The sequence below is a fragment of the Glycine soja genome, chromosome 19, assembly GCF_004193775.1.
Source record: "Glycine soja cultivar W05 chromosome 19, ASM419377v2, whole genome shotgun sequence".
Classification (NCBI taxonomy): domain Eukaryota; kingdom Viridiplantae; phylum Streptophyta; class Magnoliopsida; order Fabales; family Fabaceae; genus Glycine; species Glycine soja.
Window position 1 is genome coordinate 1,760,102 of NC_041020.1, and position 12,254 is coordinate 1,772,355.

General features: G+C 29.0%; 1 protein-coding gene across 2 annotated transcripts; it reads right to left on the minus strand.

Moving 5' to 3' along the window:
- Positions 1-1,197: 1,197 nt before the first annotated feature.
- On the minus strand, positions 1,198-8,820 carry LOC114399094 (ABC transporter B family member 15-like). 2 transcript variants are annotated; one of them, XM_028361199.1, is made up of 7 exons: positions 8,546-8,820; positions 8,390-8,444; positions 6,525-6,703; positions 5,955-6,412; positions 4,815-5,355; positions 3,040-3,927; positions 1,198-2,637 (listed from the first exon to the last, which is right to left on the minus strand). In XM_028361199.1, exons 1-7 carry the CDS (start codon positions 8,783-8,785, stop codon positions 1,246-1,248), a joined length of 3,753 nt encoding a protein of 1,250 aa, XP_028217000.1. In that variant the 5' UTR covers positions 8,786-8,820; the 3' UTR covers positions 1,198-1,245. The 2 variants fall into 2 exon arrangements, with proteins under 2 accessions (XP_028217000.1, XP_028217002.1); XM_028361201.1 differs by lacking the exon at positions 8,390-8,444 and having other exon boundaries at positions 8,546-8,624.
- Between the last annotated feature and the right edge of the window lie 3,434 nt (positions 8,821-12,254).

Sequence of the window (12,254 nt, forward strand, 5' to 3'; positions counted from 1 at the left end):
AATTCCAGATCATTTGAAAAAAAGTTAAATACAATAGCCTGATCAATATAAATAAATATAATATTATTATTATTACATATGAAGACTTATATTAAAATTTTATAAAAAATAATAATTGTAAATTTGATCTACTCGCTGAGAAGTTTTAATTTAATAATGATTGAATTAATAAAATTAATATACAGTTATACCTTTTTCCGAACTCTAATATAAGCAAAAAAAAATCACGTATGATGATTAAAATATAAGTAAATATGAACTAATTTCACCATATTTTACAATGTCTTTCCCAAAATATTTTTTATTTAATTAAGATTTTATATTCTATGATAAATTATTATTCAAGATATTTAGCTCTATATAGGGCAATTTAGGGGGAAAGTTCATTTTCTTTTTTATTATTATTTTTTATGAAAAAGCTCGTTTTCTAATAGAGATTAGTACACGTAAATGATATTAGCTATTTTTTTTAATTAGTATGAAATTAATTTTTATTTTTACTTATATTTGAATTTTGATTCTTAATGTAATCATTTGGTTAATTACACTAATCAAGGAATTGGTAGTGAAATCAAATGACTTAGATTTTGACACTTAACGAATTAAGATTAAAATAAATTATGAGTGAATGATATATGATCTTGATGAAATAAGGATAATTGGTAAAGGATGCATCCAATCATAATATCTAGTTATTCTTCATCTACAAAGTGTTCATCAAATTTCCTCAACCACTTTTCTTTTCTTGAACTCTTTTAGTTTTTGCAATTGTTTTTACGTTCAATATTTAAATCTACATAGTCTACTTAATTAACTATGATTACCCAATTACTGCACAGGTCTCAATGAAGATGACAACAAATACTTATTATTGTGTTACTTGAACTATTTACTCGCCAATATTCCAACATACACATATATTACTTCAAAAAACAAAAGAATAAAATTCATTCTAGCTAGTGACAAAAGGAACTTGAACTCATAATAATAAAATAAATAAAAAAGATAACGTAATTATAAATGCATTTAAGCATTAATCATGTTAGGCATAATAATACGCAACATATGTACTTTTATGATAGAAAGAAAACATATACAACTTACAAATTAAAAGTGAATTATGTAGCAACACAATCTTTATACCCATCTTCTCATTATTCACACAAAATCAAAAGAAGATCAAATAATAGTCTCAAATTGACAAATCTAACCACCTAGCTTGATTTGGTGTAGTTAATTAATATATTATTCGGTATTAATAACACTGGTGGTTACTAAACTTCTTTGAAGACTCGCCAAAGAGTAGTAAACTCCATTTGGTCCCTTAGCCAACAAAGAGGTATGGTTTCCTTCTTCTACAACCCTTCCTTTATCTAAAACAACAATTTGATTACAATTCTTTATAGTGTTCAACCTGTGAGCCACCACTACACTCGTCCTTCCTACCATCACTCTCTCCAAAGCATTTTGAACCACATTCTCTGCTTGACTATCAATTGCACTGGTGGCCTCATCCAAAAGTAACACATTTGGGTTCTTCAACACAGCCCTAGCTATTGCAATCCTCTGCTTTTGGCCCCCAGATAATTGCAATCCTCTATCTCCACACCATGTGTCATAACCATCCTTCATGCTTGCAATAAAGTCATGAGCATTAGCTATCCTTGCAGCTTCAATGATCTCAGCTTCATTAGTCTTATCAAATGCTCCATATGCAATGTTTTCCCTTATGGTCCCATTAAAAAGTGTTGGCTCTTGGCTCACAAGTGCAATGTAGTTCCTTAGTGACCTAAGGTGATATGACCTTATGTCAATGCCATCCATGGTTACTATCCCTTCAAGTGGATCATAAAATCTCTCTATTAAGCCTATTATAGTTGATTTGCCCGACCCACTTTGCCCTACCAATGCTGTGGATTTGCCTGCTTCAATTTTCATTGAGAAGTCTTGGAAAATCATTACATTGGGTCTTGATGGGTATGCAAAATAGACATCTTGGAGTTCTATATCTCCCGTTAACTTTTGGGGCTTGTATGCATTCGTTTCATGAGGCTCTATTTTTGTGTTTCTATCTAAGATTGAGAAAACTAAGCCAGAGACAGTTACTCCTTTTGCAATGTCGTTGGCCAGGCTACTAGCATCTGCTATGACTCTTCCTATATTTGCAAATATTAAACAAATCTCAAACAGTGCTTTTGAAGTAATGTAGTCATGGAAAACAAGCTTTCCACCATACCAAAATTCTAAAGCTTGAGTTAAAGTTTTAAGGCTTCGAGCACACCCAAGTCCAATGCCTACAAACCATGATTGTTGAATGCTTTCATGGCTTGGACCTTCTTGAGCCTTTTTTAGCATTTTTATGACATGGTCTTGTGAGGAAAAGGAAGTGATGGTTCGAAAGTTGGAAATAGCTTCAATGGCTATTTTGCTACTTTTATCTTGGGCTTTGATGGCCTTTTCAGACATGCCCTTGAGCAGTACACATCTTGTGTAGAAACATGCAATAATAATAGGCTGAACAACAATTATTACAATGGCATATCTCCATGCAATGATTAGTCCCATTGTACATGCTATTACCACACTAGAGATAGTTTGTACCAATTGAGCCATTTTATCTCCGACCAAAGATCGAACCTGTATATTGTAAAGTACCATAAATTAACAAAGACGGAGTTTCAAAATAAGAACTAAAAAAATTGAATCACAGTCACAATTGATCACAATAACGTACTCAATGCAAAACTAACAAGGCATAAGACACAAAAAAATGTCAATGACAATACTTTACTAAAGGACGGTGAGCTAGTGGGGAAAAATGAGGAAGTACACCTATAGGAGTAAAATAAAAAAAAAAGGATGAAAAAAAAAATGTTCTTGAGATGTAACATCTAAAAATTCAGATTTTTGTACACGTTCCATTTTGTAATTGTACTTTGCTAAATCCTAGGATAATTATTTCTTCTTCATTGATAAAAACATGAAAAAGTAATATGTAACATTGCAAGAAATGTTTAAATGAAAATAATAAAAACTTACTATATTGGCTTCTTTAATTAGTCTAGAGCAAACAACACCCGTGGAATTTTCATCACGATCGAACCATGCAATTTCAAAGTTGAGTATCTTGGAAAGCATTTTCTCTTTCAGCCTTTTGGTCAAGTACTCTCCCATGTAAGCAAAACTATAGTGTTGGATGATATTAAGAACTAATGAAAGCACAGCCAATCCCACAAAAAATAGAGAATATAATATAATTTTCCTTTTAATCTCATCATGATTTGAGAGGAAAAAAATTGATACCATGGAACCCATTGCAAATGCGTACAAGGGCTCAATTGCACCGAATAACAATGCACTCAAACACCCGAAACATGTTTGTTTCCACTCTCGAAGATTAGATGATAACAATCTCCAAAATGAAGGAGATGGGAGCTTTTGATCATCATCTCTAACTTTTTCGGTATTATCTCCATCAACAAAAGAAAATTGAGCCATTGAGTTTGTAGAAACAGAATGTCGTGCCATATGACTACTTGTGTTTTGCATGTCTCCATTTGAAATAAGAGGGTGAAAGAATGCATCATTTTTGGATTTCTCAACTTGCTGGAAATGAACTAGAGATGTGTAATACCCATTGTTGTTTTGTATAAGCTCATCATGAGAACCCATCTCCATGATCTTCCCATTCTCCAAAACAATAATGACATGTGCATCTCTTATTGTGGATAAGCGATGAGCTATGATAATGGTAGTTCGATCCAGTACAATTTTATCAAGAGCTTCTTGTACTTTGCGTTCAGATTCAGAGTCTAGTGCACTTGTTGCCTCATCTAGAAGAAGGATTTGGGGTTTTTTTATTATTGCTCGTGCAATAGCAATTTTCTGCTTTTGTCCCCCTGATATTTGAACTCCTTTCTCTCCAACCTACATAGAAAATATTTATTTCAAATAAATTTACACACGTACCAACTCATAATAAAGGTTCTTTATGTAATTCAACCAAGAGATTTTTTAAATCAGTAACTATTTGGAATGAGTTTATGTCTAAAGATTCAATCTGTAATTCTTATTAAATCAATTTATTACAAAAAATTGTCATAATTTCTATAAACATATGTCTTTATGTTGCAAATTGATTTGTTGTGAGAATATATAAGAAAAATACATTAATTTATTATAGAAAGACATTAAAGGGACAGAGAAGTGAAATAATTGTCAAAAAATTATTTATATAAGAACAAGTTTAATATATGAGGAGCTGGCTTAGTAAAGCCAACCCCCAACATATTTTATAAAAATCTGAACATCTCTTTTGCCTTAAAAAATGCTTTTGCCTTTTAGAGTTTTGTTCTGTTTTTAGTTGTTTAATTTTTAGCTTAATCTTTAATTTTCTGCATAAATATTTTAAAAACAAAAATTATCTTTGCTTAGTTATCTTAGTTATTGAATTTACACAAAAAAACCTAATACCAACAAGTCCTTGAAAAGAGGATCTTCTAGTTACTATTGAAAATACTACACTAATTGATAAGTTTGCCGACCATGTAAATAACTGCGAATATAAAATCTAACATTAAATATAAATAATAAGTTGAGTAACATTTAATTGAGAATGATCCATAAACCTTATGTCTTAACCGAAGAAAATGAAAAAACACATTTTAGATATGGTTAAACTTACTTATAATTAAATTTTTTATAAATTCAGAAATTTATTCCATTTTTTACATAAAACTTAAAAACGTACAAATCCATATGTCGTTATTATAATAGAAGCTAGTGTGTAGTGAAACAAATTTCCATGCGCAAACCTGGGTATTGTATCCTTGTGGCAACTGTGAAATGAAATCATGAGCATTGGCAGCTTTGGCAGCCTCAACAATCTCTTCCTCATTAGCATCTTCTCTTCCAAAAAGCATATTCTTCTTAATGCTAGTTGCAAAAAGGGTAGGCTCTTGGCTAACCAAACCCATCTGTGACCTTAGCCACTTGAGTTGCAACCTATGATAAGCCACACCATCAAGACGTATCTCTCCCTCAATTGGGTCATAAAATCTTTGCAAAAGTGATATCACAGTGGATTTTCCTGAGCCACTCCCTCCAACTAAAGCCAATGTTTTCCCTGCCGGAATCCTCAGGCAAAAATCATTCAAAATAACGTTGTCGGGCCTTGATGGGTAGATAAATTTAACATGATCAAATTCCACTTCCCCTGAGACTTTCTCTAGAATCACCCCAGCCATATTTTCAGAATCAATATTGGGAACTCTTTTTATCATTTCCATTATGCGTTCCCCAGCAACACATGCTTCTGTGATGTACTTCAACTCAGATAAACTAGCACCTAAGGCCCTACAATTCACAAAATAATTGTGATTAATAAACATCACTTGATCTTACCAATTAGGATTTGCCTCGTGTAAAGTAAAAAATGACTTTAGAGAGTAAAACAAGTAATCTTAATCGTTGATAAAAAAAAATTGTTTAATATTATGTAAACATGTATAACAAACTATAGATGTATTATAATATCAACAATTTATTCTCTCATCAACAATTAATATTATTTATTTTACCTTTATTATAATATCTAAGTGCCCCAACTTACTTTACCTTTACTTATTCCAGAGAAAAGTCAAATACTATAAATTATTTAAAGACAATGTTTTTTTAGTTACTATAAATTAATATTTTTTTTGTTTTTGTATATTTTTTTCTTATAAATTATATTTTTTTTTCTTAGAGTGATTTAAATAACACTTTAAACAATGATAAAGAATTATTTAAACAACTCAGAAAAAAAAAAACAAACATAATTTATAAGAACTAGAAAAAAAATTACAAAAATAAAAAATAAAATAAAAAACTACAAATATTTTTAAACCTAAATTAAATTATGAAACTTTTGAGCTAAATTGAATGGAATGAGATAAAGGGTAGGTGTAAATTACGATCCACCAATACATATGACTGATCCAACCGCAAACACAGTCCCTCCTTTAGCACCATGGTACATGACCAATCTGCTTCCATAATAGACCATGAAAGACCATATAGCAAACACAACACCATTGCTTCCAATGGCTAATCCTTTAGCTAAGCCTTGTCTCAGCCCTAACTTAACAGAGCCTTGTAGAGCATCAGAGAAAGCATTTATGGTCTTGCTTTCCCCCACAAAGGAATAAACGGTTCTGATGGAAAATATTGCTTGTTCTGCTATTGTACCAGCCTTATTACTCTCTTCTCTGATCCTTCTAGCCAACCCCATCATAGTCTTCCCATAAATTAAACCAGGGATCACAAGAAGCACCACAAAGGGAAACGCCACAATGGCCAATTTCCACAACAAAACAAAAGCTGCTATGTAGCTTCCAACGAACCTAAAGAAATTCATCAAAAAATTTGGAACCTAGTTTCCAAATTGGAACAAACTGTGTTAACGTCACAAATGTAACTAAAAATCACAAATTGAACAAAACTTAGGTACAAAAATAAAATATAAAATAAAAAATTTCTTACACCTTTTCACTAAGAACTTCTTGAATAACGAGACTATCACTAGAGACACAGGTGAGGACTTCAGACTTGCTTGTGACATGCAAATCAAAATATGATACATCTTGTCTAAGCACTGCTTTTAAATACTTAACTCTCATTCTTGCAGCTTGTCTTTCACTTGTTCTCGTCCAACAATAACCCTCTGTAATTCCCCAGAGTAAAAGGGAGAGAGAGTGTACAATGTTAGTACCTTGTTTCATACAAATGAAAGAAAAATATGCATCTAGATAACATAAATATTTTACAAAAATAATTAAATTGCATTGATATTATAAAAATAGGTTTTAGTTTCTTATTTAGTCCCTAACTTGTTAGAATTTGTGTTTTTAGTTGATCTGAACTTTGTTTTAACGGATTTTAGTTTCTTAACTTTTTTTTCCTTACTTTTAGTTCATGATAAGAAATTAAATGGATGCTTGGTTATCTATTGAATTGGCTATAACAAAAGCAAAAACAACTTGTAAATTTATAGCTATTCAGTATAGCTTCTCTTCAATGTGGAATTTTGACATATGTTTCTTTTGACGTGACTTGAAGACAAACAATCTTACAAGTAAGGATAGAAAAAAAATATAAAAGTATCGATGAAAAAAAAAGTTAATGACATTGATTAGAAAAAATCAAGGATTAAAAAATAAACATTCTAAAAAATAAGTTAATTTTGACCAATAAATTATTTGATTTTGATATTGTTGACCAAATTTTACGGATATATAGAAAATTTTCTCATTATTACAATCGAAACGCGAAAGCAAAAGAGTTTCTATCAAATAAGATATACGTCAACTGCATAATATATATATATACATAAGATATATGTCAACTGCATAATATATATATATATATATATATATATATATATATATATAACGACTTTTTGTATAAAAGCTTAGGATTGTATACAAAAACGCACTTTTTTTTAATTAAAAGATTACGTTCTAAAAAATTATTGGAAGAATTCTTTACATATGAAGAAGATATTTTTTTTCTTTCATTTTTCGATGAATTTCTTTTACTTTGTGGAGGTTATATAGAGGTCGGAATTGGTATTATAGGGTATTCTTTTTATAAAAAAAATAATAATCTCGCCAGTTATTTATAATATAAGGTAGGTTATCATAAGTTGTCCCTCTTCAAACAAAAGGATATGATCATGGTTATGAAACCTGAAACGGACCGGCTAGTTCAACGGGAAATCGATCAATGTTTAGTTCAATGTTTCTTAACAACCATTATGTTCTTAGATTGACTTAAAATTGTTGAATTAGTTAAAAATTGATAAAACCTAGTGAATTAATGAGTTTTATTGGTTTCGCTTAAAATTATCTTTTAAAAAAACTCTCAAATTGACTTGCTTTAGTTTTTTAAAAAAATATTATAACTTATAATATTTTTAAGTGAAATTTACTTTTTATTATTATCAATTTATATATATTATGTTATTTTTTGTTTAATATTATTAGAATATTATATTAAAATATTAAAAAAATTAATTTTATTAAAATCGGTTAAACTCCGATTGAACCATTAACCCTTAAACCAATATTTTCACAGATTTGATGATCGATCCAATTCTAAAAACATTCATTATGATACTTTATCGATCAGTGTATAAATAGATAAATGAAAGTTATTATTAAATGAAGATAAAAAAAATATTTTTTAATATTAAATCTATAGAATTTTAAAATACTCATGGAATAAAAGTCAAGGTTTGGGGTTCATTGAATATTTGACACTCTCGTGGATGTATTCTTTCAAGCTAATCCTTTGTGAACATGCACATATACGAATGCAAAATTAAAATCATACCAAAGTTGAAACTCACCGAGGAAAGAAGTAAAAAAGGACGCACTAGCAAAATATGACAACGCCAGTGAATACTGCATAAGATTGATAAAGCTAAACCCAATAAACCACTCTGCATGTGTGTTAGTGAGCCACAGATAGAAAGAATAGGGGGAGAGAGAGAGAGAGAGAGAACCTTATTGACGTTGTGCATGAAAGTACTTGGTGTGATTTTTGAAACATCACCAATATTGTTCACGATTCTGCCAATGAAGTACATCATGACAGGGGAGCTGAAGCCATCACCCATGGCTCCAAAGACACCCAAAACCATTAAAAACCAATCTAGGCCATCAGCATGCATGAAAATGGACCCAATAGACCCATTTTTCTTCTTCTTCGTGTCAACACCAATATGGTTCTGATCCTCTCGCATTTTGCACCTACCTAGCTTACACCTTTCACCTCAGCCTAACGAGCATTTATATTAAATGGGAGTATGAAGTGGGAATCTAATGGAGCCCAAATCAAAGTTTAAATTGTGAACCAAAGCAAAACTTTATATACATATACTTTTTTTTGTTAACTAATTTAATTTACTTAGTTATTAATCATTTTTTAAATTTAATTTTTATTTACCGAATAAAAGTTTGATCGGTTAAGGTTCTTTTATTATTATTTTTTTTTCGTTAAGGTTTTTAGTCTGTCAAGGACAATTTAACTAATCAAAGTCTCTAAATTTTTTTAAAAAATAATATTTAATCCTTAAAAAAATTTAATTGATCAAGATCCCTCAATTTTTTGTTAAGCTTTGTGGTCCCTGAATAAAAGTCTAACTAGTCAAGATTTCTATATTTTTCAAAATTTTAAATTTTAGTTCCTAAACAAAAGTTTGAATTCTATTATTTTTATTTTATTTAATAAGATTTTAAGGAGTAAAGGTTAAATTTTTTAAAAGTTTAAAGACTTTGATTGATCAAATTTTTCTTCAAGAACTAAAAATATTAATGTAAAAAGTTGAAAGACCTTTATCAATCAAACTTTTGTTAAGAAAGTAAAAAAATCAAATTAATTTCAAAAAAAATTAAAGACTAAAAAATTAATATAATTAACCCTATGTTTTATTGAGATATATACGCCAACTATTCTGATAGTCATAAATAATATTATTTTGTTTAAAAGGTGAAAAGTGTGTTGCCTATTGAGAGATTGCTCAAGTTCTACATAATAAAAGTGTTTTCCAACATCATGCATATTGAAAATTACGCCATGGATGATCATTCCGGAACAAGCTTTAAGTATAGAAATAATATACTAACATAAACACAACTATGCAAAATATATATATGATCATATTCAAAAGATACAAGAGCTTTCATGTTTGGTTACATCTAACCACTTACTAGTGAGTCAGTCACTCATGACCATAAGCAACTCCAAAATACACATGGAAGCTAGGGAGGAAGATGAAGATGAACACCAAAGAACAAAAGACAGTTTTTCTCCTAATACAATAGTACAAATTTGCAATACATACCAGAATGAAGGAGACTTATTGCCATAAATGAGGGTCAGGCCTATATATACAAAGGCAAAGTTTATATTTTAAGCGACAACTCGCTCAGCCACACTTCTGGCTTGGCTGACTGATGTACAGATTTTGCTTCTTCATCAAATGCCGCCACATATTATCCTTTTAAGCTTTAGAATTTCATAATCCAGCTCCAAATTGTTTCTAGATCTTCAATCTCCTTTTTCTATAAAAAAAAATGAGGCAAAATACTAAGATGCAATCAAGAAACTAAACAGCTAGACTGAAAGTTGATTAGTGAAGAAATTAATATAAGATAAATTGATTTAAAACATCACTCTAGGTAAGGGTAAAAGAGAGATAACTACCTCAAAAATCACTCAAAAAGTAAGTAATTAAGACACTTATCAAATACTAATTAACTTGCACCGTAAACACATAATAATCTTAGATGATAAAATAATGTCTCCCGTTCAAAGGCTTGTTTGTTTGTTTCACAACCAACTTCAATTCCTCTTAGATGTAACAGGTTTCATTTCAATGTTAAATTTATAATAAAGATTAATTTAGATACACATCTCAATTATTTTTAAAATTAATTCTACCCAATTTTAAACAAACCAACCCTAATTTTATTCTCACACTACAATGAGACCTGCTTTGTTCATGTTTCATGGTCAAAATTAGAAAAGGCCTTGCCTTCTGCCAATGATGAATCAGGGCATGTTTTGCATCAAAAATAGAAAAGGAGAAAAGTTCGGGAATGCGCACACTGAACTGAATATTCTTAATTATGTTAGTTTTTTAGTATTTTGTCCTCATTTCTGATCAAGGATGTTTATATAATTCACATATTGTAATTTTTTCTTAGTGGTTTTTTTTTTACTGCAACTTTTTCTTCGTTGGACTTAGACCTTTTCATAATGGACCTAACATTAACATCCACCTTGATTATCAACAGCAATTGTATATGTGTATTTACCATGCCTTGCCATCTAATTATAACCTTCTAAATCCTGCTATCCAAAAAAAAAATGTAGGGTCTTAGGAAAAGCGATTATGTGGCATTTTTGTGTTGACCATGACCTGGTTGAAAATTTGTGTCACACCCCTTTAATCCAAAGTTTTATTTGCTAGTGTTAGCAGCCTTGTACATCCTTCGTTAACAATGACAATAAGGAAGATGTCCCGTCTTCATCTCCTAATCCTATGTTACATAGAGCAACGAGAACTTACAATATTCTTGGGATAAATTGATTTTTTTTTTCAATTCTGAAATTTGGCTACGTTTAAAGAATACTTTCAGTTAATTTGTAATTTTTTTATTAGTTAAAAGTTTATTTCAACTTGTTAATAATGTTTGATAAACTTTTTTAAGTAATTTGTATCATTTTTTAAAAATACTACTTCTAGTAACAATTTTTAAAACTCTAATTTCTAATATTTTATATTTTTTTATTCTTAAAATATTTATTAATTTTTTTTACTACATCTTTTACATAAGTTACAGTTTTTATTTTCTTTTTTCTCTTATTCTTACACAGTTTATTTTAATAATTATATTATTTACATTAGTTTTTATATTCTTTTAACATAATACTTAAGATATTTTAATTATTACATTATTCAATATAATGAAAGTATAACATCTACTTAAGTATATATATTGCTTTATTTTATTTTAAACTTGGGTAGGAATTTTTAAGATATAATTAATATAAGATATAAGTTGAATGCATAATATAAAAAATATAATAATTAAAGCTAAAAATGAAATTAAAATAATATTTAAATATTTTTTATCCCTAAAATTTAGATCATTTTTAATTTTTGATCTCCCAAATTTAAATTTATTTTTTTGAGTCCCTCAATTATAAAATATATATTTAGATATGTTTTTCATCCATAAATTTTAGGTCATTTTTAATTTTCCTAAATTTAAATTTATTTTTTTCAGTCCCTCATTGAGTTATTGCGGTTCAGATGCACAACTTGTGGCAGTTTTTTTACTGCTGGAAGGGCTAAAAAGATTATTCTTTGAAATTGAGAGTAAAAAATAAATTTAAATTTGGAAAACCAAATATAAAAGTGACCTAAATTTGAGAGAATAAATATATTTAAGACTGAAAATAATTAGTCTACAAATGAAAAATTGCAAGAGTTTAAAATTAACTAAAAAACAAATTATAATCACCCAGAATATATTTTATTAATAAAAAAATTTAAAATTATAAAAAAATATCTTACAAAGATGTTTATATCTACCATTTTATATTAATTTATCAATTATTTCAATAGATAATTTTATCAAAAAATATAATTAATTTAATAATTTAGTTTAACAATTTTTATCTATTAACTTTTTAATTTTTAG

Coding starts and splice junctions, on each gene's coding strand:
- LOC114399094 (XM_028361199.1), bottom strand. CDS start 8,785: ATGCGAGAGGATCAGAACCATATTGGTGTTGACACGAAGAAGAAGAAA. Junction 5,356..5,954: donor GTCATATGTATTGGTGGATC/GTAATTTACACC, acceptor TGTGAATTGTAG/GGCCTTAGGTGCTAGTTTAT. Junction 2,638..3,039: donor TAATTAAAGAAGCCAATATA/GTAAGTTTTTAT, acceptor TACAATATACAG/GTTCGATCTTTGGTCGGAGA.